At 54.5% G+C, this 27,451-nt stretch overlaps 1 protein-coding gene across 4 annotated transcripts; it reads right to left on the bottom strand.

The window, feature by feature from the left end:
* Positions 1-1,493: 1,493 nt before the first annotated feature.
* On the bottom strand, positions 1,494-24,076 carry LOC103306463 (zinc finger protein 565-like). 4 transcript variants are annotated; one of them, XM_065586637.1, is made up of 5 exons: positions 23,459-24,074; positions 13,386-13,583; positions 8,138-8,264; positions 6,052-6,153; positions 1,494-5,142 (listed from the first exon to the last, which is right to left on the bottom strand). In XM_065586637.1, exons 2-5 carry the CDS (start codon positions 13,407-13,409, stop codon positions 4,076-4,078), a joined length of 1,320 nt encoding a protein of 439 aa, XP_065442709.1. In that variant the 5' UTR covers positions 13,410-13,583; positions 23,459-24,074; the 3' UTR covers positions 1,494-4,075. The 4 variants fall into 4 exon arrangements, with proteins under 4 accessions (XP_065442709.1, XP_023965492.2, XP_023965494.2 ...); XM_024109724.3 differs by having other exon boundaries at positions 13,386-13,510; XM_024109726.3 differs by lacking the exon at positions 13,386-13,583 and having other exon boundaries at positions 23,459-24,076.
* Between the last annotated feature and the right edge of the window lie 3,375 nt (positions 24,077-27,451).

Genomic DNA, 27,451 nt, shown 5'->3' with positions numbered 1-27,451 from the left:
ACGCTGACAGTACAATTGATACAAGTGCTCCTGGTGGGGACGTGCACCGCCGACCCAGAAGCCAAGTGTGGTCTATTGTACTAGCAATACATGGCTGGCTGGCTGATTTCAATGTGAGTTGTGGTGCTCAGAACCCTTGACAATTTGGGTCAGTCTTTGAACTTCCCCAACTCCCATCTATTACACATGGAACGTGGAAAATATAGAGAGAGTCTTGTCACTCTTTAGTCCAGCGGGTGATGGGTTCACTAACAGAAACCAGATAAGGAAACCTCACGAGGCAGAGGGGAACCATTCAGCTTTCAAGCTCTGGCCAGAAGCTTTAGTATAACCATTTACCACAGGGTATTTCTCCCAGCCAGTCAACACAGGAATCGCCAGACCTGCTCACATCATTGGCCCGTCCACGTGCGTGTCACCTCTGCTACAACGGCCAGTGCCAGATACTTTGGCGAAGAGTGAGAGAAACCCGATGTAAGCAGTGTCAGGATGAGCTCTACCCTAACATCTGGTGGTGAATTATGGTGAGTGTGGAAAAGAACTTCAGAGGCTGATCTTGTTTGCATAGGCACACCCAGCCGCCTAGCATGAGCCCACAGCAACCAAAAGTGGTTACTTTGGCTGGTGTGGGATCCCCAGTTTCTCTGTTATTGGGGCAGGAAGAATAAAGTGTTGTTACCCTGATTATGTGAATCAAGGCCAGTGGAACTGTTGTATGACAGAGGGACTCACCATTAACTAAGTAGCACTCGCTAGACAAGGGTCATGGGTTCCAAAACCAGTGAACTGAGAGAGGCTGGGGACCGGTATCTGTAATGGGTGGTATGGGTCTCTTTTGAGGGACTGAAACACCAATTGCATCTGCTTCTGTCTCCAATGTTGAATGTCAGACAGAGCTAATTTTGATTACATTAGAAGTCTAGTATCAGAGGGGTAGCCATGTTAGTCTGGGTCTGTAAAAAGCAACAGAGAGTCCTGTGGCACCTTTAGGACTAACAAATGTACTGGCGCATAAGCTTTTGTGGGTGAATGTCCACTTCGTTGGACGCATGTATGAAAGCTTATGCGCCAATACATCTGTTAGTCTTAAAGGTGCCACAGGATTAGAAGTCTAGTTACAGGCTGCTGAGCTGAATTCCCTTTGGGCTAACGGTGCACCAGCACTGGGGCTCCCCTACTACAAACTGAGATCACTGAGGCTGTATTAACTAGTGGGGGAGCCTGAAGATATATTGCTGAGTAGAGCTGAGCAGCTTGTGGCAGGCGGGGCAGTTGGCCTTGGACCCCGTGTGCCCCCCTTCCCCCCCCCCCATCTCCACTCGGGGGTAAAACTCTGCAGAACTTTTGAACTCCTGGGGCTGCACTGACCAGGGACAGAGACTTTGGGGGTGTTGGACTTTTGGGACTTTGGGTGATTTTTGGGTTGCTGGACTCAAGAACCAAAGGGAAAGAACATGGCCCAATTTGGTGGGGTGGGTCTTTTTGCTCATGGTTTGTGATAGGAATTCTGTTTGTGCATTGTTTCCCTCCTTTATTAAAAGGCTTTTGCTACACTCAGACTCTGTGCTTGCGAGAGGGGAAGTATTGCCTCTTAGAGGCGCCCAGGGGGTGGTATGTAATTGTCCCAGGTCACTGGGTGGGGGCTCGAGCCGGTTTTGCATTGTGTTATTGAAACGGAACCCCTAGATACTAAACCCGGCCCTTGTTGCTGCCAACTCAGACCGGCAGAAGGTTACACCCATAACGGACAAGGATGTAAAAACGGGCCCATACTATGGAGGAAAATTGTCCTAAACCCATCATAGTTGGGTTATGCCCGAAGTGCAATATTTTATCACTCGCATAAAAAAAAAATCTGCCTTTAGCTAACTGGATGTTTGCAAATATACAGTCCTCTTTTGATTCTTAGCCTCTGTGATATCTTGGGCTAATGAGTTCCGCAGGTGAATTACGCATTGCGCTTTTAAAACAAACGTTTCCTTTATTCATTCATATTTCTGTAAATAACTCTCTCTGTAAATAAAATGCAAGCACACTGCACCTTTTAAACATTCAGTTTATATCCATAACTGCTAACACAAAAGAACAAGAGGGTCTTACTGATAAACTTGATTTCCTTTAAAGTAGAGTTTGACAAAAATAGGATGGGATTGGGTTAGGTTGGATTTTTATTTAAAGCATTTGCCTTTAATCACACGCACAAAAGAAATCATAATGATCCCTGGCCTGACATTCACACACTATTACTGATGGTTCTTGCATTACTTATACTCCAAAGGCACATTAAAAAGAAACCCAGGCAGAGGCCCTGGGAGGAAAAAGTCACTTTTAAAGCAGCCGCTGGTCAGTTTCATCTCCAGGATATATTTACAGTGAAATTCATTAACATCAGTATCAGAGGGGTAGCCGTGTTAGTCTGAATCTGTAAAAAGCAACAGAGGGTCCTGTGGCACCTTTGAGACTAACAGAAGTACTGGGAGCATAAGCTTTCGTGGGTAAGAACCTCACTTCAGATGCAAGTAATGGAAATCTCCAGAGGCAGGTATAAATCAGTCTGGAGATAACGAGGTTAGTTCAATCAGGGAGGGTGAGGGGCTCTGCTAGCAGTTGAGGTGTGAACACCAAGGGAGGAGAAACTGCTTCTGTAGTTGGATAGCCATTCACAGTCTTTGTTTAATCCTGATCTGATGGTGTCAAATTTGCAAATGAACTGGAGCTCAGCAGTTTCTCTTTGGAGTCTGGCCCTGAAGTTTTTTTGCTGTAAGATGGCTACCTTTACATCCGCTATTGTGTGGCCAGGGAGGTTGAAGTGTTCTCCTACAGGTTTTTGTATATTGCCATTCCTGATATCTGACTTGTGTCCATTAATCCTCTTGCGTAGTGACTGTCCAGTTTGGCCAATGTACATAGCAGAGGGGTTATGTACATTGACTCCACCGAGAGGACCATGTGCCGGGAGGCTGGGAACAGAAGGGGGCTGAGGTAGCTTTAGCTTGGTTGTTGAGCGAGCGGAGAGAGCTTGTTGTGAGGGGAGCAAAAACGAACGCAGCACAGGCTGCCAGCAGACTGGTTGTGGAAGAAGCGCCCGGGTGCCCGCACGGAGAGCCCAGCTGGAGGACCTAATGCATCTGCAGTGCACCCCCCGCCTCCCAGAGAGCCGCAGGACTCAAAGACACATGCCCAGGAGAAAGAGCAGCGCCCCCGTCTGGCGAACGTTTGCTAGCTCAAGCAGAAGGCAATGCGGGGCCTAGGGCGTGGAGCTCAATGCAGCTAAACTACGACTGAGCCCTTCCTTGGGAGGGGTTTGCAGTGATGGGGGCGTTACCAGTGCAAGAAGGAGAAAGCGCTAGGAGTTAGGGACCCCGAGCCTGTGTGCATGGCTCGCTGCAGCAAAGGAGGCAAAGGGCATAGACAGATGGAAGGTCCTGTAGGAGAGGAAACGTGACACTGATTCGATAGTGGGTGTGCTGCCTGCTGACCAGTACTTCTCATTGTTTCCCTGGGCTCCCCGGCCTGTCTGTCTGTCTGTCTCTAGCCATTTGTTTTCTCCTCTCTTAGGAGTAAGCTCGTTGGGGCAGGGATGGCCTTTCTGTTCTGTGGTGTACAGCGCCTAGCACCTGACCTAGGACTAGATGATTCTGCAAGACAAAGAAATACTCAGAGCAGCGGGACCGGACCATGTGTGTGCTCACACCCGTTCACAGAGAGGCCCGCGGTGCTGTGACGGAGAACCCCACCCCCTATGCATGCTACCCAGGCACGCTGAGAGGCTGGGCTGAGAACGCCCTGGCAGGATTAACTAGGAATTTCCTTGTTAGTCTGGCCGAGAGACAGACCCTCCCCATCACTGCAGCTGGATAACAATGGATGCTGGGGGAAGCTCGCAGCTGCCATTAAAGCATTCAGAGTGTGGCTGTCCCAAGGGATCCCTGGTGTTCCACGGTCCCGTGCCACGCTCTGGGGGCTGGGGAAGGTACGGCGCTTGGCTGGATGTCGCCCAGTTTCCAGAGGAACGTAGGCCTGGCTGAAAAGGAGCCGGCTCCAGCAGCTTCCGACCGCGTCGGCTGCTTCCCTCCTAGGTGCTCTCCCTGGGGCTCAGCAAGGCACGGGCAGGCTGGCTGCACGGCAGGGCCCTCTCCGCCAGGTGAGTCCGCTGGTGAGCGGCCAGGTTGGTGGGCTGGTGGAAGCCCTTGCCGCACTTGAGGCAGCGGTAGGGGTGCTCCCTGGTGTGGGTGCGCCGGTGCATCGTGAGCTGGGAGTGGCGGATGAATCCCTTCTGGCACTGGGCGCACCGGTAGGGGTGCTCCCCGGTGTGCGTGCGCTGGTGCACGATGAGGTGGGAGCGGTGGCTGAAGCACCGCTGGCACTCGGCGCAGGCGTAGGGCCGCTCGCCGGTGTGCGTGCGCCGGTGCACCGTGAGCTGGGACTGGCTGATGAAGCTCTCGTGGCACTCGGCGCAGGAGTAGGGGCGCTCGTCCCCGTGGATGCGCTGGTGCACCGTGAGCTGGGACTGGCCGATGAAGCTCTCGTGGCACTCGGCGCAGGAGTAGGGGCGCTCGCCCCCGTGGACCGTCAAGTGGGAGCGGTGGCTGAAGCGCTTCTCGCAGGCTGGGCCCGGGAAGGGGCGCTCGCCCGTGTGGTTGTGGCGGTGCACCACGAAGACCGAGGGCTTGCCGAAGGTCTTGCCGCAGTCCTGGCCCTTGAAGGGCCTGTCGCCCGAGTGCATCCGCAGGTGCTCGGTGAGCCTGGGCCGCGCGGTGAAGCTCTTAACGCTGTGGGGGCACTGCAGCGGCCTGGCCTCCCGCTCAGCTCTCAGGTGGTGCTGCGCAGCCGCGCTGCCCTTGCCTCTGGGGTGCCGGCGCGGCTGCTCCTCGGCCTGGCTCTGCCGGTGGTTCGGCTGCAGCCCGGAGGTGTCCTCCTGCCCGTCGGGCATTGCTCCAGAGCCGGTTCTCCAGCGGCCCAGGAACTCCGGAGCCTTCCCCCGCTGGGAGCCAGGCTGCGCCCGCGGCCCAAACTCGCTGCGGCCCCACTGGACACGTGCATCCCAGCTGGGGAGAGACGGGGCTTCTCTAGGCTGCTGCGACTGCTCAGTGGCCCGATGGATGGCGGCCGCTTCTTGGGCCGGGCCTAGGAAGCCATTTCCTGAAAGGTTCAAACACAGCATGATGCCACTGACTCGCTGAACCAGCTAGCCCCAGCCCCAGCCCCACACTGCTCCGGCCCCATGCTGCAAACCCCCCTGCTGGGGGCGCTGGCCTGGCCACTCACGGCCTGGGGTGGGAGGGAGCTCGGCCAGCGGGGGCAGGTCTAGCACTGAGCGTTAGCTAAAGGTTCTCGGGGAATTTCATGGGTAACCACAGCCCGTGGGCCGGGGCGGTTGTGAGTGTGGCCAGTCCTTCTGTACTTGTTTGAGGGTTACGGCATTGGCTCTCAGAGCCCAGGATTTTATAAATGCAGCCACCGTATCGCTCACCGTGTCCCACTACAATTCAACCCCTGGGCTTCCCGCGGTAATCGCGGGAACATGGTCCCGCTCCCCCAGGATTTTGTCTGAGATGCTGGGTACAGATTTTATAGTAGCCCAGGGGTGGCCAAACTTACTGGCCCTCCGAGCCGCAGACGACAATCTTCAGAAGTTTGAGAGACGGGGTTCACCTGCTGCGGCTCAGGGCTTCCACCCTGCTCCTGCTGAAGCCCCGAGCCCCAGCAGACATGCCTGCCCGGGACTGGATTCCTGAGACCCCCCACCCGTGGGGCAGAAGCCAGAGGCCAGGCATGGGGGTCACGTGGGGGCACATGCTTCCCCAGATTTTTGCCAGGGTTTGCTGGCCCTGCTCAGTCACATGGTGAGGCAGTGCCCCCTCCCTGCACAGCCACTGCTGGAGCCGGCAAGCTGGGAGCTGCGGCTGTGGGGAGAGGTAGCGGCAAACAGTTGGGAGTTGCAGGGAAAGCTGCAGTTTTTGCGGCTGCCTCTCCCCACAGAGCCTTTAGGAGAAGAGAACCGGACCCCCGTCAGCTTTGCCCACAGACCCTTGTGAGACACACACTCACCCCCCAAGTGGGTCTCAGGTGCAGGGTCCCTGGGATCCTGGACACAGGCCTCGCCCCCTCGCTCCATCAGGGACACGACGCCACGTCTGGGGATCTGGAAGCCTTCCCGAGAAAGACGATGACAAGCTTTAGGGTTCAGACTGAGGAGTCTCTGAGAAACTCAGCAGAGCTTTTCTCCGTGACCAGGAGGGCTAGAAACTTACTTCTGCTTTTAAGGAAAGCTGAGACTCTCATGTAACCACCTGATTCCAGCAGTTGGGGCTTTAAGAAGAACAGCAAATCTCACAAGCTGCATGATAATATCACGCGAGTGGTAACGCCGGCTCTGTCTTGAGACGCCCTTCTTCCACTCAGGCTAACCACTTATGCCCCGCAGTGGGAGTTTAGTTGGGGGACATTTCGTTACGCTAGAGAGATATTTTTAAATTTCCTTGAGCGTCGCTGGGAGGAACGTGAGAAGGAGCGTGTATAATTCTACACCTGCATTGTAACAGACCCAGGGCCATTTGGGACTTCACTGTTCTAACTAGTTTGCTTGTTACAGTCAGCTGGAATTTGGGGGTGGGATGGCGCTATGACATGGATCCCCCCGCTCCAAAATCACAATTTTCTACTACCTGAGCTAAAGGGCAATAGGGTACCATTTGTCCGGATTCCCCCGGACATGTCCGGCCTTTCTCAGTTAAAAATAGCGTCTGGGGGGGGATTTGTAAATGTCCGGACTTCCCTCCCATGCAGAGTGCGCGCGGCTGACAGGGCAGCTGGCTGGATGGTGCCACTTGCATGGGGCTCCGGCAGCCAGAGAGACCCCTCCTCCACTTCCCCCTCCTCTCCCCTGCAGCTGAGATCACTCCCCTCCCTCCCTCCCTGCATTCGCAGCCGGCCGGCCGTTCGCAACGGGCCTCCGGCAGTCTGGAGCTCCTCCCCCTGCCCAGCGCGCCGCTCCACAGCCCTCTGCGAGGGCGGGAACCGGGCTATGCGCTCCGTGGGGGAGCGCGGCAGCGTGTCGGGCTGCGCGTGGAGCCCGACACGCTGTTCTGAGCGGCAGGGTAAGGGGGCCACAGGGTCAGAGAAGGGGCAGGGAGGTTCTGGAGGGGGCAGTCAAGAGACAGGGAGCAGGGGGAGGGTTGGATGGGTCAGGAGTTCGGGGTGGGGCTGTCTGGGGGTTGAGGGTGTAAGGTTTTGGGCAGTCAGGGGACAGGTAGGGGGTAGGGTCCTAGGGGGCCAGTTAGGATGGGGGGGAAGGTCTCAGGAGGGGGCAGTCAGGGGACAAGGAGCAGAGAGGCTTAGGTAGGGGGTGGAGTCCTGGGGGGCAGTTAGGTAGGGTTACCATAGGTCCGTTTTTTCCCGCACATGTCTGGCTTTTTGGTCCTCAAATCCCCGTCCGGGGGGAATTGCCAAAAAGACGAATGTGTCCGGGAAAATAGCTTTGCCGGCATCCCTGCCCCAGTCCCCTGCTTACCTTGCGGCTCCCGCAGGCTGCGAGCTGCAGGCGGATTCCCCGCTGCGGCGGCTGCTGCTGCTCCCCCCAGACACCTCAGCTCTGTGTAGCTGAAGAGCCGAGCTGCCCGAGCGCTACCGGCTTCACGGTTTGCCAGGCAGCCCCCAGACCCCCAGACCCTGTGCTCCTGGCTGGGCGCTTCCCCTCTCGGGCTCCAGCTGCGCTGGGGAAGCGCCCGGCCGGGCGCTGGGTCTGGAGGCTGCCCGGCAAACCGTGAAGCCGGTAGCGCTCGGGCAGCTGTTTCGCGGCTGGGAGGGAGGAGGGGGAATGCAGGGCGCTCAGGGGAGGGGGCGGAGTTGGGGCGGGGACTTTGGGGAAGGGGCGGAGTTGGGGCCGGGAAGGGGGCAGGGCCAGGGCCCCGTGGAGTGTCCTCTTTTTTTTAATGAGGAAATATGGTAACCCTAAAGGACAATCTCATTTAGCTGTTAGCAGTATGGGGCCTAAGACACACAGTTGGCCTGTTCTAGTCCCATCCACTAGAGGGCAGTGTGCACCTCCGCACCCGAGCCAGTAACACAAAATGCTAGAGAATCCGTAACGCAGGAGGGAGGAACCGGGTACAGGGAAGGCAGATTGGTGCCTTACCTAGAGAAAGCACAGTCTCCAAGTTCTCCTTCATCACCTCCTTGTAAAGCTCCCTCTGCCATTCTGCCAGAATCTCCCACTCCTCCTCAGAGAAATAGACGGCAACGGCGTCAAACGTCACCGGGACCTGAAACAGCAACGAGTGCACGTGTGGTCGGATTAGTCTCATTTATAGGACAGCAGCACCCAGTCGCGCATGGGCCCTCATTGGGCCAGGGGCTAAAGAAACACACGGGGAGACACAGTCCTGTTCCCAAGAGTTGCACAATCCAATTTTCAGACAAGATCTGGTTCAATGGACAGAGGGCTGGGCTGGGAGACAGGAGAACCGGGCTCGGTTCCTGGGTCCTCTGCTGACTTGCTGGGCGATTTGTACGAGTCCCTTCCTCTCGCTGTGCCTGTTTCCCCTTCCACCCATTGCCTGTGTTGTCTATTAGACTATGGTCTTTGGGGAAGGGTCAGTCTCTTTCAGGTGCTATGAACGGCCGGGGCGAGGAGTGATTGGCCCAGGTGGGGAGAAGAGGGAGATGGCAGCAGGACGCCGTGCACGGCTCCGTGAGTCACACTGAAATCAGACCTGCTTTTTTTAACCTCGCCGTTGTCTGTCGCATGTTTTAAAAACTCAGCTTCTGCCAGTTTCTGGATTTTTTTTCCAGTTCCCCTCTAGTTCAACCCGATGGCGCCTGGGGCAGCGAACCATCCCGGGGCCTTCCCAACTTGCCAGACAGATAACTGACAGTGGAGACTTTCCAGGCATTTCACCTCACCAGCACGGACCTGTGGCTGGGGCAGGAAGTAAGAAGTCTTGTCTCCTGTTGAAGCCATCGGGGGAATTCAGGGGGGCAGGATCGACTGATCAGAGCTGGAATTTGGCCACGATGCCAGGACAGGGCCGTCGGAACGGGGAAGCCAAGGGACCATGGCCCCATCACTTTTCAAAGTGGGAGGGCCTTTTTACCAGCCCTATGGGTGAGAGATGAGGGGTGTGGAGAGGAGTGAGCAGGGGCAGGTTCTTGGGGAGAAGGGGTGGCAGGGTCGGGGCCTCAGGGAGAAGGGGCGGCGGGAGTGGGAGTTTGGGGGATGGGGCAGGGCCAAGGTTTGGACCACAGTGGCCCCCCACTTTTAGGGAGCTTCCATCGCTCCTGTGCCAGGATCAACATAGTGCTACAAATCTATGACTAGATGATATACTCGTTCCCAGCACGGCTTGATCTAGTGAGCTGTGGGTTCCTCCCAACCCCGGTCCCGAGAATTTGGGGGCAAAGTCGGTTTGGATCAAAGCAACAGACCCGTCCGCATCAGCCCTAACGAGAACAGGCCAAAGCCTAAGGTTCTCACTCAGCAATTTTTCCGGTTCCTTGAGTCAGTAAGTGAGCATCTGATCTGATTCAGGATTGAACGAGGAGTCAGGAGCACTGGGTGGGGAGTATTTCCCTCTGCCCAGCCTATTCTGAACTAGCCCAAGCAACAGGGGCTCCCCCAAACAGCCTGACAGATCTCAGTGCAGGCCCCTCTTCCTTTCACCCGTTTTATCCCCCAGCTCTGTGCTGTTCAGGGCAGGCGGGGAGGGAGGTGGGCTCAGTGGGCGCGGGGGCAAGTGAGCCGTTGCACCCGGCCAGCAGAGAAGAGACGCCGAGAGAAACACGGGACCCACCCGCTCGCTGTCACATCGGTGAATGAGACAAAGGTTCCAGGTCAGTGCCACAGCAATGGCTACAAGGCAGGTTGCGACAGCCCACCCCGGGGGTGGGGACACGGGCCGGGGCTGCTTTCAGGCCCCCCCACCCAGGACAGGTGGAGGGTCCGGGGCTCCCCAAAGCAGCCCTGGCTCCCTGGACGGTTCTTAATCACTTATCACTGCCCCGCTCTGGCTTCTCTCCTGGCCAGAGGGTGGGGCCTTGGGGGGAAGAGGAGGAGTAGGGGGCAGGGCCTAGAGGGGAAAAGCCGGAGCAGGGGCGGGGCCATGGAGGGGGGCAGGATTCCTGCACGTGTCCCACTTTTGCCTTTTGAAAAGATGGCCCCTGACCAGCGGCAAATACTGGGTTTGCCGCTATGGAAGCCAAGTCAGACCCTTCTGCCCCCCGTAGCCGCTCTCAGTGACAGCAAAGAGAGCTAGGGAGTGGGTGCAGAGCCTCTGTCTAGACACAATCCCAGCCCTGCGTTGGACTTTCGACGCATCCCCATCGCTAGCTCCCTGCCAGAGGCCCGCTGGGGATCTCCCCCAGCCTTTGTGGAAAGAGAGCTTGGGAAGTTTATCGTCTATGATGGAGATGGGCAAAACACTGGGATAGCTCCAGTGAAGTGAATGGGATTAGAACAGGAATCCTTCTGTCCCGGCCCATTCGCTCCATACCTGATCATAGGTCCCGGTTGGCCATTAACTAGATCACATTCAACAAGCTTCCTCCCGTCTTGTCTCCTTACCAATCTCTTACCCTGATTTTTCTACATACCCAAGTTGCTGCAGGGACAGTATTGGATTTGGGTCTGGAGGTCACCGTCTGAGCGTGCGGGGTGATGACAGCCCTTGAGAACCCCTGTCCTATTAGAAACCTCTCTTTAGAAAGGATGGGGAGAGAGGGGGCAATAGATTTACAATGGATACAAAGACAGTCCTTTTTTAAAAAATGCAACATCTAATTAATCTGTGGAACTCATTGGCACAGGATAATCTTGAGGCCAAGAACTGAATAAGGTTTAAAACTGGTGAGAAAAGTAGGTGAAATTCACCCCCCTGTAGAGACCAGCACAAAGACCAGTTACATCCCATTTCAGCCCTACAAGATCTATGCACCACTCAAGTTCCACTTGTGAATTTCACCCTATCCTGATAACTGAGATCTGCCCATTCATGTACAAAAAGAAACAATTTTTCATTGTCATGGATGGACTCAATTACTTAACAGAATATTAAAAACATAAGAAGGGCTATACTGGGTCAGACCAATGGTCCATCTAGCCACAGACACCGACTTTCCAAAGTTCCGGGGGTGCTCGACTTCCAGCTCTGCCCCAGGCCCCACGCCCACTCCACCCTTTCCCCCAAGGCCCCACCCCTGCCCTGCCTGTTCCCGCCCCCCCTCCACCCTGCCCCACCTCTTCCTGCGCAGTTCCGTCCCCTCCCCCGAGCAGAGCCGCCTGGCGGGGGGGCAAGTGGGGCAATTTGCCCGAGGCCCCACAGAGGCCCCCACGAGAATATAGTATTCTATAGTAGTGCAACTTTTTTTTATGGAAGGGGCCCCCAAAATTGCTTTGCCCCTGGCCCCCTGAATCCTCTGGGCGGCTCTGCCCCAAACGCACTGCATCCTTGCTCCTCCCTCCACCCCACCCCCAGCCTCCTGCATGCCGCGAAACAGCTGATCGCAGCGTGCAGGAGGCTGGGGGGGGAGGCGCTAATCAGTGGGGCTTGCCGGCTTGCTCAGCACCCACCATTTTTCCCCCATGGAGTCGGTGCCTATGCATCCCAGTATCCTTTTTCTGACAGTGGCCAGTGCCAGATGTTTCTGGCAGTTGGAGGGTTAGGGACACCCAGATCATGGTGTTACGTCCTTGACCATCTTGGCCAGTAGTTCTCAAACTATTGCACTGGTGACCTCTTTCACATAGCAAGCCTCTGTGTGCAACCCCCCTTATAAATTAAAAACACTTTTTTACATATTTAACACTATTATAAATGCTGGAGGCAAAGCAGGTTTGGGGTGGAGGCTGACAGCTCATGACCCCCCATGTAATAACCTCGTGACCCCCTGAGGGGTCCCGACCCCCAGTTTGAGAACCCCTGATCTTGGCTAATAGTGGTTGATGGACCTATCTGCTATGAACTTATCTAATTCTTTTTTGAACTCAGATTTACTTTTGGCCTTCACAATATCTCATGGCAGTGAGTTCCACAGGTTAATTGTGGCTCATCTGAAGAAGAATGTCCTTTGGTGTGGTTTAAACCTGGTGTCCATTAATTTCATTGGGTGACGCTGGTTCTTGTGTTATGTGAAGGGATAAATATTTGCTTTCTCCACGCCAGTGATGATGTATAGACCTCTATCCTATCCCCCCTCACTCAGCTCTATTTTAAACTGAACCATCCCAGCCTTTTTCATCTCTCCTCCCACGTCTAATGTTTATGAGGCCATGGAAAGCTCCGTTTGTGATCTATCTTAACGAGAATGTGCCCTGTCCCTATTGCACATAAAGCCCCACTCATGGCAAACAGACTTGGCTGAAAGGCACTTTCCCAGAGCCAGAACACACTGAACTGTTTCTACCAGCCTGGGAGGAAAGGGAAGGGCAGGGCGTGGAACTGTCATTCCATGGCAAGGGATCAATCCAGGGATGAACATTGAAAGCCAGTGGACAGGTAGGTCAGAAGAGACTGCCCTTGGCTCCCACCTCTGGGAAGGCTAGCACCAGAACAGCTCTGGAGAAGCCAGTCAGGGCCCTGGGGTAGAAGGCAACGGGGCCGCTCCTGAGAAGTGCACCTTTCCCCTGGGGGGTGCTGAGCCCTCTCCGCTCCCTGTGCAGTTAGTGGGAGTTGAGGAGGCTCCGTGCCCGACCCCCATAATAGGAGCAAAGAGAGGGAAAGGCTCAGTTGATGCTAGGGATTTACATACAGACCTGCCTGAGCTACCCGGTCCTTTGTCTCTTGTTGGTGGGCTGGAGATCTGTGTTTAAAACACAGGCAAAGGGACCATACGAGTCTTGTCTCTCAGGCTGTGCGGATGGGGAGCGAGGGGTGCATGTGTGTGTGTTGTTTTAACCCTTGCGATGCTGGGGGGATTCAGAGGAATGGCTCTTGCTCATGCGGCCAGGTCTCCATCCCCCACCCCCCTGCCCAGCATGGAAATTAAACACCAGGGAACATCAGCCATGACTCCCAGAGCCCTGGCCTCGGGCACTTTCAAATCTGATACCTACTGACATGTTGCTTAATTTACTCCCGTCCGGGCCGAGCAGCAGCCCTGGTCTGTGATGTGCTGGGGCCACGACCGACTGGCACCTGCCAACGTCTGAAAGCTGCCAAGGGAGGCAGATAGGGGCATGGCTTTTTGCTCCATTGGACTAGGCAGTCCGGGAGTGGAGACGGAACAATATTGGTGACTTGGGGACTGTTCTCAATCGGGGGCGAGGCCTGGGTGAGCTTGGAGTGTCCGGTTAAGACGACTGGGAATGGCCACGGGGAACCCCGGGCACTGATCCTGTCCAACAGAGAGCAGTAACCACAAGCCGCTCTGACCGTACACCCAACCCTTACCTTGCGAGAGAGCCCTTCAGACATGTCGGCAGGTGATGCGAGGTGTCCGGGGCTGGGAGCCGGTCAGCAGCCTTCACCCAGATCTCTCAACCTCGCAGGCCTCCATCGCTCACGTTTTCATGTCACTGCAAGAGCGAGTTCCCAGTCAGCCGGTGCAGGCCGCCCCCTGCCCCGCTCCACAAGCTGATGGATATAGGACTGGGGAAGATTAGCTGTCACAGCTCATAGCAAGGGCAGGGGATATGGGGAAGGGGGTGGTCCTCAGAGCCAGTGAGGGGGACAAGGAGGAGTACCCCAAACAGAGCTTCAGATGGTCACTGCTTTGGCTAATCAAATCCCCCTCTGCCAAGATGGTCCTCAAATCAGAGGGGCATCTCCCTACATCAGAGCCATCTCCCTTTGTAAGAGCCTCACAGGAAGGGGCCGGGTGGGCTGCTGCTAGAGGGGGACGCTGGGAGATGTAGTTCTTCTGCCCAGGCCTTGCTGTGGGATGCCTGCGTGTGCCAGCCGCAGTCCCCAGGACAGACCCTCCCCAGCTTCCTACGGGAAGAGGGGAAAAACTACATCTCCCAGCCGGGCCAGGGCTGAGAGCCAGGCACTGGATGGGGAGAAGAGCTGCAGAAGCACCCGTTCCTGTCCCACTTGCTCAGGGCCGGCTCCAGGCACCAGGTGCTTGGGGCGGCCGCTCCGGAGAGGGGCGGCACGTCCAGGTATTTGGCGGCAATTCGGCAGACGGTCCCTCACTCCTGCTCGGAGCAAAGGACCTCCCGCTGAACTGCCGCTGCAGATCACGAGCGCGGCTTTTTTTTTTTTTTTTTGGCTGCTTGGGGCGGCCAAAACCCTGGAGCCGGCCCTGTACTTGCTCGCCCCTCTGCCGGAGCGGGTCCTGGGGCCAGCGCTGAGCCGGCGGCTTGGAGCACCTCTGAGTGTGTGGGAATCGCTCAGATGAGACCTAAATGCTAGATCCCAGCTCCCTGGTGTGGACATTAACGAGCCTGGGGATAAGACCAGGGATTTGCCCTGATCTCCTGAGCTCATATTTCAACCCCACCTCCACAGAGTGCGATGCACTGTGCAAGTCACTATTGTGTGGAGGCCTCTAGCTGTGGGCCTAGAAGTGCTGCCAAATCATGGACATTTCCTGCCTTAACTCCCTGGTGCCCTGAGACCTTAGCACAATGAGGAAACCCTTCATGTGCCTCAGTTTCCCCATCCATAAAACAGGGCTGATGATACTTACCCACCTTGTAATATGCTTTGGGACCCACCGATGATAAAAGACCAGAGTTTCCAATCACAGGCAGGCCCCTGAATACATTTACAGGCAGCTTATCTGAGAGTGGGCTGATTTCCAGAGGGACCAAACCCATTCTCAGTAGGAGTGCTGGCAAGGGCAGGTGCCATGTTCTCATTGCGTCCCCCCAAGTCGGCCCCGTGTCAAAGGGTGGCCCCGATCTCACTCCAGCTTAGGTCCTCTCTGGCACCAGAGGCTGAGTCAGCAGGAAAACTTCCTGGAGATGCTGCTGCTCGCTTCACCTTCCCTGGGCCTGGGCTTGAAGCCCTAAAGCCTTAGGGAGATGATATCTCATGGAGAGCACGTCCTTGTGCTGAGATGGACCCTACAGACCATCCGCCAAGCCTCCTTGTCTGATTGGACAGGGTCTCAAAGAGGAAGCCCAGCTCAGTCACCCCACTTTATCTGGGCACATTGCTCCCCCTCTTACTCCCAGTCAACAGCTTCGTTGAGAGGACTCAGAACCTCGGGCCTACAGAGCGAGGAAACAGATGGTCCCGCAGATCTTGTACTGGTCGGGGCGTTCACTCGGCAGCCGCGCTAGGAAGTGATGGGGGCTGCCGATTGCCAGGGAAAGCCCAGCAGCCTCTTGGCCGGACGGTGAATGCAGCCAAGTGGAATAACTGTCCTGGAGGACAAGGCACCCGGCGCATTCCTGTAAACACCTTCAGAGTTAGTGGCGTGCCTGAGAACTCAGGTGGCCCCAGGATTTTTGAGTGAGGAGCTCAACAGGAAGGCGGTGGCGGAGACTTGAGCAATGTTAGAGACAGGGCCAGTGAGCTGGAGAGGCCAGGAGGTAAAGGAAGCTGGTGATACGTAGCTGGAAGCTGGACCTCGCAGGGTCCCTGAGCCCCAGTCTGAGCCCGAACATCTACACGGCAATTTTACTGCCCCACCGCCCGAGCCCCGTGAGCCCAAGTGGGCTGACCCAGGCCAGCTGCGGGTGTTTAATTGCTGTGTAGACGTACCCTTGGAGCCGTCCAGCCATGGCACTGCCCACACAGAGCTGTTCCCTGCAGACTTCACCAGTGTTTCTCCAGTTTTGTTCCTTGGGAGACTATCCCAAAGGGCCGGTTGGGAAGGCTCCCCTGCCATTCAGCTGAAATTCTCCTTTCCTGAACTTCCTCTCACTTCTCGTGCTCGTAGCAGCATGCGCCACGTCGAACAACTCTCCTGCCTGGGGGCTAACAGCCTACGTCAGCTGTTACGTTTCCCCTTAGCCATCACTTCGCCAGATGGCACATGCCCTGCTCTGTCGATCACTGCTCAGATCCCAATCCCCACATCACTTGTGTCGCTGTGCTCCAAACTCACTTCCATTTGTCAGTACCTAAACTGAACGTTACATTCCAGGAGTGCTCACACCACAGCTGTATGGACAGAATCTATCGCCTTCCTTCGTCTGGCCTTTATTTCAGCCAGACCATGTTGTAAATTCAGGTCAAATCTGCTGTTTATGACATGTCTGTCTCCATTGGTCATTCCTGCTTTCCCAGTTTCTATCATTCCTTCCGCTTGAAGATCTCAAAACAGGTTCCAAACATACCACATCCATTGTACAGGTTGGGAAACTGAGGCACAGAGTGATTAAGTGAATTGGCCAAGATGATGCAGCAAGCTAAGGATCAGAACCCAGGAGTGCTGTCTTCTGGCCCCATGTTCTGACATCTAAACAACACTGCCTCTCTGTAGTTTTTCAGAAGGTCTTTTCTAGGTGGTCTCACCATCATTCTGTTGTCAAGTTTGCCATCTTTGGAACGCAGGTTCATCTAACCCAGGGTCTTGGCTCTGACAGCAGCCAGCACCTGCTGCTTCAGAGGAAGGTGCAAGAAATCCTGTAATGGACAACTATGGAATAACCTGACCAAGATGTGTTCCAGTTAAAACACAGTTATGCTGAGTGGACTGGTGACTGCTTGGATCACAAACCTCTTTGAGATGGGGGGTGAAAGCACCCTTCAGATAGTTGCAAGGAACGCTTCAAGGGGCCACGTCTACAACAAGGCCTAATCGAGTCTGTCCAGAAAGTGGCACCATGTGGGTGGGGGTATTGTGGTGTGTGTGTGTGTTTTTGTCTGAAGGAAGGCAGAACACACAGAAACTGAGAACCCACAGAACAGAGAGAGATGCAGTGGCAAAAAGCAAGAAACCCAAGCAGGAACCAGTGAGCACGGTATGTGTCCCTGGGAAAGCTACAGAGAGTTTTGGGCCTGTTGGCTAAGAGGTTGGGGACTGTAAGAACCTGCTCCTTCTGTTCTTGGTTGCTCCTGCATTCAGAGAAGCAGGACTTGGTTCTTTCCTTGTAAATAACCAAGATTGCATCAATGCCCGTCTCAGATTCCAGCCATTTCTCCAAATTTCCCAGGTTTTTAATCCATATGCGGTTCAAAAAGAGACCCAGTTGTAACTACATACGTATTCCTTAAAATGGAGGAAAGGAATGCAAATAATTAAATGCATCGGCACATGCATCCTCTCCTCCCAAAGTTAAAATCTATGTTTGTCCCATGCCGTCCGAGTCTGTGATCAAAGGTGGTCATTAACCCATGGGGAATTCTTTTATTATTTCAGTCTTATGTTTCCATTTCTTCACCGCTCACTGTTAGTTTGAAACTCTCTTGTGGGCAGAGAAACCAAAGTTCAGCTGACACTTTGAGAGGCTGGTGCCTGCTTTTCCCGTATGATCTTGATGGGCAGCACCATTGCTACACCATAGTTCTGCTTGAGTAGCAGTGACTGTTTAATGGGGATTTCTCCAAGTATAAAATTCACATCTATTCCCAGACTGGCCTGAAAACTGGTGTTGTCAGACATCACCAGTGTGGTGCTAAAACTATCCATGATTACCAACAAAAATCTGTTTCCCCTAGGAGTAGTATCATAGAATCATAGAATCTCAGGGTTGGAAGGGACCTCAGGAGGTCATCTAGTCCAACCCCCTGCTCAAAGCAGGACCAATCCCCAATTAAATCATCCCAGACCGGGCTTTGTCAAGCCTGACCTTAGAAACCTCTAAGGAAGGAGACTCCACCACCTCTCTAGGTAACCCATTCCAGTGCTTCACCACCCTCTTAGTGAAAAAGTTTTTCCTAACATCCAACCTAAACCTCCCTCACTGCAACTCAAGACCATTACTCCTTGTTCTGTCATCTGGCACCACTGAGAACAGTCTAGATCCATCCTCTTTGGAACCCCCTTTCAGGTAGTTGAAAGCAGCTATCAAATCCCCCCTCATTCTTCTCTTCTGCAAACTTAGGGTTACCATATTTAAAAAATAAAAAAAAAGGACACTCCACGGGGCCCTGGCCCCGCCCCTTTCCCACCCCTGGCTCCGCCCAACTCCGCCCCCTCCCCTGAGCACCCCGCATTCCCCCTCCTCCTTCCCAGCCATGCGAAAAGGGCTGCCCGAGTGCTACCGGTTTCACAGTTTGCCGGGCAGCCCCGAGACCCTGCGCCCCTGGCCGGCGCTTCCCCAGCACAGCTGGAGTCCAGGAGGGGAAGGGCCCAGCCGGGGGTGCAGGGTCTGGAGGCTGCTCGGCAAACCGTGAAGCCGGTAGCGCTTGGGCTTCGGGCAGCCTCCATGCCTCCGGACCCTGCGCCCCCAGAGCCCGGGAGGGGAAGTGTCCGGCCGGCGGCTCAGGGTCCGGAGGCATGGAGGCTGCCCGAAGCTGGTAGCACTCGGGCAGCTCGGCTTTAAACAGAGCAGAAGAGTCAAGATAGGGAGCACAGCAGCCGCGGGAGGGGAAGTGCCCGGCTGGCGGTATTTTTCCCGGACATGTTCGGCTTTTTGGCAGTTCCCCCCGGACAGAGGTTTGATTACCAAAAAGCCGGACATGTCCGGGAAAAACCGGACATATAGTAACCCTATGCAAACTAAAAATCCCAGTTCCCTCAGCCTCTCCTTATAAGTCATGTGCTCCAGCCCCCTGATCATTTTTGTTGCCCTCTGCTGGACTCTTTCCAATTTTTCCACATCCTTCTTGTAGTGTGGGGCCCAAAACTGGACACAGTATTCCAGATGAGGCCTCACCAATGTCGAATAAAGGGGAATGATCATGTCCCTCGATCTGCTGGCAATGCCCCTACTTATACAAGAGGGGCAAGGGTCCAACAAAATCAACCTGTAAATGTTGGAGGGGGCCTTTTAACACTTGATGCATTAACTCTTCACGTCTTTTTCTTCTAGCAGGGTCTTGCTTAGCACATGTTAAACAGCTATGACTATGCAGGTTTAAATCCTCTTTCATTCCAGGCCACCATCCCAGTTTTTTAAGTTTTTCTAATGCCTCTTCCTGTTTTGAGTCCCTCCCACAATTGAACCATGCACCCATCCTAAAAGGAGGTACTGCATCTGCTGAGGGATTACCAGGACCCAGTCATTTTCTGGTTTTGCCAGAATTAGGTCTCCCTCCTTTCTCAACGGGCCCCCCTGCCCCCGTGAGGGGCATTCTACTATCCATTGCTGTATTGAGTCATCATTTGCCTGCAGGTCCTGTAAAAACCGAAGCACTTTCTGGTCGTTTTCTTCACTTTCTTGTTTTTGTTTTGCCTGTGCCCAGGTGGTTACTGCCATGGGGGTGGGCTCCCACAGTGTTCCAGTGAATGCTGCTTCCTTAGCCAATTTATCTACTTGTTCATTTCCCTTTTTCAGTGGACCTGTCCTCTTATGGGCTTTTATTTTAACCATCCAGATCTCCTGATACCGCCCTGCCAATTGCTCTATTTGCTGCCATAAGGTCTTGTGTTAATTTTGGATCCGTCAGTTCCTGTCAAACCTACACTATTCCACCATGGTAGGTAGATGGTGATTCCCTATTATTAGCTCCATTTGCTTGTTCCTCATTCTAGCTAAAACGTCTAAGACCGCTGATACTTCTGCAGACTGCGTTCCCCCTTTGCTCAGTTTGTACTGGAAGAAGTTCACTCTTTGCAGGTTTCCAGTTAAACAAATCTCTGCAAAGCCAGTGACTCGTTTTCCTTCGGTGTAATATGAGCTGCCGTCCACAAAGCAAATGGTTTTTCCAATCACCTGTTCAATTGGGGTTGCTTTAAAGACAGGGTGCGCTTTGGATTCCCGCTGGGGTTCACAAACATGTTCTCGACCGCTTATAGTCAATCCCCGTCCAGATATTTCAGGTTCTTTTAGTGGGACCAATTGAACATTCTCGAACATGAGAGCAAAGACCCACTGAATGGCCGTATCTACTCTCACACGTCCTTTAGACAGATTTTTCTGATTTAGTAATTTTCCCAGTGCCTGGTGACTCTTTACAATCACCTTGCTTGCTCTGATGATTGCCTGAACTCTTTGTAGCGTCCAGTCGGCAGCGAGAGCAGTTTGCTCACACGTTCCCAGTCTGGACCTGCTAGTGCCCTGCTATAATAAGGAACGAATCTCTCCCCAGCACCAGCACCCTGTGTAAGCACACGAACAATACAGAAATTCTTAACACTAGGGTACAATACAAAGGGGAATTCGTTGTTGGGGCGGCCAAGGCAGGTACCTCCATTAACCCTTTTTTCAGGCTTTCCCGTGCATTAGTTGCCTCCTCTGTCCAGATCCACTGTGGTCTTTTAAGTCCCTGGTACAGGGGACCTGCCTTCTCTGCGAACCCAGCCATGAATTCTCTGCAGAAGTTAGTGAGCCCCCAAAAAGATGGCAAAGATTTAGTATCTACCGTCATAGGGAGGTTAACAATACACTTCACCCTCTCCTTGTCCACAGACCTTCTCCCTGTGCTGAGTCGAATTCCAAGATATTGCACTTCTTTCTGGGTCATCTGGGATTTAGAGGGGTTAAGTTTCAAGCCGTACACTTGGCAGCTAGTCAGTAACTGCCGCGTTAACGCTTCATGTTCCTGTTCTGTTTCACTGACTATTAAAATGTGATTTATGTACTGGACTATCCTTCCCATTTGTAACAGTCCCTCCTTCTCTAGCATATTTCTCTACAGCATGCAAACTACAGCATAAAATATCGTGGGTACATCACAGTACCCCATAGGCAAAACATTCCAGCAATATTGCATACCCTGGAATACAAAAGATGTTCTGTATGGAGACTCTGGGTTTAACGGTAAACTCCAAAAGCCGTTTGCCACGTCGAGTACTGAGAACCACTTCATGTCAGGGGTTACTACAGTACCTTCCACAATTCTGGGTAAGCCACCACTACCGGTGCCCCCCGTTTGGCAGTTCTGTTTAACCCCCGATAGTCAATAGTTAATCTCCATGTTCCATCAGGTTTTTTAACTGGCCAGATTGGTGCTGCATTAGGCACTGAACACCTTCAAATAAATTTTCGTTCTTCCAATTCTTCTATAACTTGCCTTAAAGATTCTTCTGCTTCCTGAGGTATCGGGTATTGTTTGATGTATGGGGGGTGTCTCCTTCTAATGTAACGGAGGTTTGTATTTCTCCCGTATCTAGGGAGTCCGCTGCCCAGATGGTTTGAATCTCAGCCCACCAGCCTTTCCGGCGTAGGAGGTGACTGTTTAGGCTTTATCGCTCTCACCGTCTGAGTAGCTGTCCCATGGGGATCAGCTTAGTATTGTTTGTTTCTCCCGTTACAGTGAGACTTTGTCTGATACGCATGTTTGGGAAGTCCAGGATTATTCCCAATCATTTGATAGTTTCTGCCCCAATTAGATTTTCTCTCCCTGCGATAGCACACTTCTCCTGAATGGTATGTACACCAAACTGGAGAGGGAGGGTTTTAACATCATATGTTTGCTTAGTTCCTGATATGCTATGTATTTGTACGGAGTCCACGACTGGATATACATTAAATACATCTTTTACTATAGGAATTCCAGCCCCCGTGTCCAACAGAAAATCTGCAAGCCCATCCCTGACTCGGATGCTTAAATGGGGGCACCCCCAGACATCTATTGTCATGGGTTGCTGGAAAACGCATTCCGAGTTGCAGGGAGGGCTGTCCTACGCTACTGAATTACTAACAATTGGATCATTCAATCCAGACGCCAAACCAGGCACCTTGGCCACCTTCATCACTGCCTTTTCTTCCTCCTTTTGAGACGCCCTTGCCAATCATACATGCCTGTAGCTGCGCCCACAGCTTCTCATTCTCTCCTTTAAGATCTAGATTCTCCTGTTTCAGAACTTCAGGCAACACCCATTCACTCTATTTACTCCTCTACCTCTGTTCATTCCATGACCTCTCCAATCCCGGCCACGGTCACGGGGACAGTATCCAGGACCCTCTGTTTTCCACTGTCCTAACTGTGTTCACAGCTCATTGACAGGAGTTCCTTCCTGCTGTTAAACCGCAGTCTCCACGTTTTCAATCCATTCATTCCAAGGTACGTCCCTACCTCCATTCTCACACCAAGCATTCAGCCGTTCTAGCACCCCAGAAGGCAGCGCCTCCAAAACAAATTCAAATCCTCGCGATCAGTATCCCCCGCTGTTAACCTAACATACGCTTGTCTTCTGTCAGCCAGCTTGGCCGGAGCCTCTCCTGGCATTCCTGTAATTCCTTTAAGTGCAGCTAATTCACTGGATAACTTAAAATGCTTTTGAGCCCCACGTTTAACCATTTGCGTCACATCATCATCAAAACCAAGGGTCTGACAATTCAGTGGTCCCCACAGGGTTTGTACTAGAATTGGTTCCTATAACACGTCAATTCCCACCACTTTTAACAGCTGCGAGCGTTTATGTAGCCAGGCCATAAACTCGTTAAAATTCTCAGAAGGCGGGGGGCCGACAGCTCCAGCTAACGCAGTTAGTTCACCAGTTTTTAAAGTGTTGAGCCTGGCTGGTAAGCCGCTTGCTCGAGGTGGCTGAGGTATATCTGTACGGCACTTGGGTGCCTCCATTTCCCTTTCTGCATCATTGCCACGGGGCCCTGGCTGTTTTAAAGTATCTGTTATTTTTTTTGTTGCAGTTTCCACTGCGTTCCATAACCTCAATGGAGGTGGAACCCCTGTTTGTGGGGTGTAGGCGGGGTGTCAGGTTCCGCGGTAGGGTTTTCTCTCCCATTTCCCTGTTTAACAGGAATTGATCTAGGTTTTGGGGAGGGTTTGTCCAAACCTGGTTCTCAGCATAAGGTGGCGGTTGTGGTGCGGTGGCCCCTGCCCACGGGTCAAGAGAGGATGATCCACCTGCGGCATTCCACATGTCCCCAGTGCAGCCTCCATTCCAGTCGTCCCATGTTCCATCTTTTAATTTAGCCAGGGCCACCTGTTTCCATTTCTGCCCCCATCCTCCGGGGACTGGAAAAGCACTTGAAGTCTGTTGAGCAACAGGGAACGGTACCTTTTTCTTCTGCCGGTTCTCCACAGCTGTCTCCAATTTTTTGTTTTCCTGCTTTATCTGTTCGAGCAGATCGTGAGTCTGGACCGCCTGGTGCACTGTTAAAAGAGCTTGGGCTTTCCAGTGCTCGACTGCCTGGGTTGCTTCCTCCATGGCTTTAGTTCTCTCTTCTACTTCCCTGGTTTTCTCCATTACTTGCCTGGCCAGTATGTCGGCGTGCTGTTTAAGCCATCGTACTGCCATGGACATTAATTGCGAAATCCTAGCTTTTCTACTTTGATTATTATTTGTTAGAGTTTCTGTTTCTACCATTGCCTTACATATGCCAGTCCGTTTCCCCACTTTCTTTTTTAAATTCATATGGACCCCCTTTCCTGGCAATTCAGTAGGTCCACGAGTTATCAAACTCTGTGGGGATTGGAAGGGAAAAGGGGGTTCCCTAGCTTGTGGTTTTCTGTCATGTTAGATCGCGATTCCTACAGCGGACAGCTCGTTTACTCACCAGATCAGCGGTCGGGGTCACCAATGTTGTCAGATGTCCCCGGTGTGGTGCTCTGCTCTATCCAATGTTGGTAACAGTCGGCTGTGTGCGTGTTCCCTCTGTGTGCTGCCCCGGCTCTGCACAGGTAGCTAGCACAGCAGACCCCCAGAGAAACTCCAATGACCACAGACTCCGATAAGGTACGAAGGCACCTGGCCAGGTTTATTGCCAAACAAAACAGTCTCTAGCTCCCCGGATCAGATGTCTACAGTTGTGCTAGTACATATGTGCTCCCTGACAATGGACCAGCTCAGTTAGTGACGGGATTTACCACTGCCCCCTAGGCCAGACCAAGACAACTCCTCAGGGGTAAATTCTTATACACAGGTACAAACAAGTTACACCTCACTCCTGACGTATTGAGGTACAACCCCTCTACGTAGTAAGGTGCCGCCTCTCACCTTGTACATGTTGGTTCGATCAAAACAACCCCATCCATCATATTACCTTCCCCCCCTGTCTTTCGGATGGGGCAGCCTGTTCCTTGTTATCTGTGTGGAATGTGTTAGTATCAGAGTCTTCTTAGTACCATCCTGGCACATGTTTATATCTCTGGTGTCCAGGACCTTTTAGGTATGTGTGTTTTTGCAGCATCAGCCCTTTCCTTGCCAGCTTCTCCAAGCAGGGGCTGCCTCTGGCTCACAGCTTAACTTTGCTTTATGTTAGCAAAGTCTTGACCATTACTTTAGTTCAGGCCTTAGGCCTCAGACCGGGCCTCTGATATGTTTATGTTTCCGGGCCTCATCTAACTACAACTGGTATATCAGCAGGACGCCCAGACTAGAGTGAGTGGTGCAAATTGGGTCACTTGGCCCAGGGGTTCCTGAGATGCCCCCAGTTTTTAATTGTTCAGATTCTGATAACTTTTGTGAGTGTGTGTGCAGAGCTGGGGAAAGTACTATGGGCAGCAGGCACATGAAACTGATCTCCCAGTGTGTCTGCTACACACAGCATGGATCATTCCACGGGTACACAACAGCAATCCCATAGCTCATTATAATCTGAGAGGCAATAACAGATTTTCAGAGTTCAGCGTTGACACCCCGCTGCCAAGTGAGATCATCCTCTGGGCCCAGAATGTCTTTCACTTCGCTGTCTCTGACACCGAGTGAAGCAATCTGCAGATGGTTCTTGGTGTCAGTGCCTGTGCAGTACAGCACGGCTGCTTTCTTTGGCGTTGGTGCCACCGCATGGCCACTCCATTTAACTGCGGCATATTGATAAAGATTTAGCAGTTACACCCACCCGCCCTTTGCTATTGGATTTAACGTTGTTGTTTTTTTGGGGGGGGGGGGGGGGGGAACATTGCACAAACACAAGGCCAACCGGGACTAGCCGAGAATGCTGCCCCCTGCTCCCCACCTGGGACTCCATGGCCCCAGTGGGTATAGAACTGAGATCAGCCCACTCCACAAGCACACTTGAATAGAAGGAGAATCTCAGCAAGATAGGGTCTGTGACACACAGGTGGAGCAGTTCCCATCCAGTGGGGGGGCAGCCTAAGAGACAGTTAGTTACAGTGACGGAGGGTATTCTGTCCCAGGATTTGCCCAAAAAACAGGGACGTGGCCACATCACATGCAGCTCATCTCAGAAGACCCAACAACTAGGCCTACCTGGCTTCTGAGCAGGCAACATGTGGTGAACCCTCAAGACTTTGATATGCTGCTCTCCTCACTCCATGAGTCCCACATCGGCACTCCCCCTCACAGCTGATGGCTGTGAAAGGGTTCAGCATTCGAGCTAGCACAGCCTGGGCTTCAGGGAGGAAGGCCGGCAAAGGAAGTGATTTAGCTAACGGGGAGCCTGCCCCATCAGACGCCATTTACCTGTGAGCATGTCTTTCTCCTGAGCGTCCGGCCAGCACACTCCTGGCTTGGTGTCCCGAGGGCCGACGGTAACATCAGCCCATCAGTGGAACCATGTTAACGGCGTGCACCAGAAACACATTTCCATCTGCACGTCCCCCGAGCTCCTGGACAATGAGATTCCTGCTCCCAGAGAGAAACCGTCCTTCTGTGCTAGATCGTCCGGCTTCCAGGCCGCCCCGAGGCTGTTCGTGCGAAGGGGTTCACAGCAGAGACAGGGGGCAGCTGGGCTGAGCAGAGAGTGGGTGAAATCAGCCAGACCGTGCCATTTGAAGATACACCTGCTGCCGGCAGGACCAGTGGCGTAGCCAGGTTCTAAGAGCAGGGGGAGCAAACATAAAAAAGGTGCCCCCCCCCCTGGCTCCTCCTCTGGCCACGTCCCCCCTTGGCTCCTCCTCCGGCCGCTCCATGCCCCGCCTCTGGCTGGCTCCTCCGGCCATGCTGCACCCCCCCCCCCGCCCTCATGGGGTCCACTCCGTGCTGGCCTCCCCTCTTCGCTGCTACGGTGCTGAGTACCCCCCTCGCTGGGCCCCCCAGGCGGGGGGTGAAGGGGGAGGAGGCTGAACGTTCTAGAGCCCGGCGGGGTTCTAGAACGCTGGACAGCAACCCGGGACGCTCTCGAATGCTGGGAGGCTGTGGGCGGCCCCCCGTCCCAAGACCTGCACCAGCAATGCTAGCGATGGGAACTCAGCACAGGGCATGTTAAACAGAGCCCTGCAGCGCCCCACCTGCACCAGTGCACCGCAGTGCTGGGGGCACTCGTGCCCCAAAGCCCCCTGCATGCACCCTGATACTCCCATATACCAACCCTCCTGGATACCCCATGTAACCCACCCCTCCGCATTCACCTGATCCCCCCCAGACCCATCTATTGCCAGTGCCCTGCAGGCTCCCGGGTGCCCCCTGCACGCACTCTGACACCCCCACGTGCCCCGGGCTGGGCCGGGCCGAGCCACGGTGGGGTCCATGTCCCTTTAAGAGTGGGGCTGGGCTGAGCCGAGCTGGCGGGGGTGGCTCTGCTCCCCGCTGCAGGCTGATGCCGGAGCCTGGGCTGAGAGCCAGGCTCGTCTCCTGCACCAGCTCCGGGCGGGGCTTTGCTGCGGCTCCCCTAGTCCCCCCGGGCCACGGCCGCCCCCTGCACCTGCACGGTAGGGGCGGGTTGCATGAGGCAGGGCAGGAACCGGTGGGGCCAAGGGCTGAACAGGCCCGGCAGGGCGGTGCGGGGGCTGCTGGAGGGGGAAGATGGGGAAGGGGTGGCACGGCCTCAACCCCCTGGGGCTGCCTGCCCTGCGGAGGAGACAGAGGGGCGCAAGCCGCAGCAGGGCCCTGGCCCCCCAGGGGAGGGGATCTGGGGCCAGCCCGGGGAGGCAGGAGCAGCCCCGGGGGTGCTGGGCGCGTGCAGGGCAGAGCCCCGGGAGAGCCCCAGCCCCGCGGCGGGCAGTGCTGCAGAGGTGGAGCCCGTGCCCCGCGGCGGGCAAGAGGAGCCCCCGGCGGGGGAGCCGGGCCGCCCGCACCCACCTCTCGTGGCCACTCCATGCTGCTCCCGGTACCAGCCCCGCTGCTGCAGTTGCTAGCGCTGCCACTTTCCGCTTCCTGTGCCCGGCGCCGCCCCGCTCCACTGCAGGGACCAGCCCCTGCCCCCCCCTTGCTTGCAGGAGCCCAGCGCCGGCCCGGCAGGCCAAGCTTCAGAGCGGAGCGTGGGCCCCACCCGCTGGCGCCATGGTAACCCCTAACTAAGGCGCCGCTTTTGGAAAACGTGCTGAGGGGAAGTGGCTGCTTCCCCTGCACCCCCCCAGCTACACTCCTGGGCCAGACACCCAGGACGCCCCAACGGCCAGACACCCCAGCCGGCTCCCTGGCTCCTACTGACGCAGATGCTCTGGCCAGACTGGCTAAAGGGGCTTTGTGTTCTGTCCCTCCCTGCGGCTCTGCTCAGGCAAGCTGACGTGGGCCAGGCCAGCTGAACTCTGGTTTCTTTGGTTAATAAGAAATCTGGAGAAAATCAGACATGGATGGAAGCCATCCCGGGCTCAGAGAGATTGTTACTAGCCGAGGGCCCTGCCCCGCCCTCAGTTGGGCGCTCCGA

Source organism: Chrysemys picta, chromosome 2 (genome assembly GCF_011386835.1).
Source record: "Chrysemys picta bellii isolate R12L10 chromosome 2, ASM1138683v2, whole genome shotgun sequence".
In the NCBI taxonomy this organism is placed as follows: domain Eukaryota; kingdom Metazoa; phylum Chordata; order Testudines; family Emydidae; genus Chrysemys; species Chrysemys picta.
Note: the sequence above shows the minus strand (reverse complement) of the source record. Positions and strands in the feature narration are given on the sequence as shown.

What these genes read in the sequence shown, in the direction of transcription:
- LOC103306463 (XM_065586637.1), bottom strand. Translation starts at nt 13,409, where the DNA reads ATGTCTGAAGGGCTCTCTCGCAAG. An exon ending in GGAGACTGTGCTTTCTCTAG is followed by an intron (nt 6,154 to 8,137) that starts GTAAGGCACCAA and finishes TTTCTCGGGAAG; the next exon opens with GCTTCCAGATCCCCAGACGT. An exon ending in ACCTGAGACCCACTTGGGGG is followed by an intron (nt 5,143 to 6,051) that starts GTGAGTGTGTGT and finishes TGAACCTTTCAG; the next exon opens with GAAATGGCTTCCTAGGCCCG.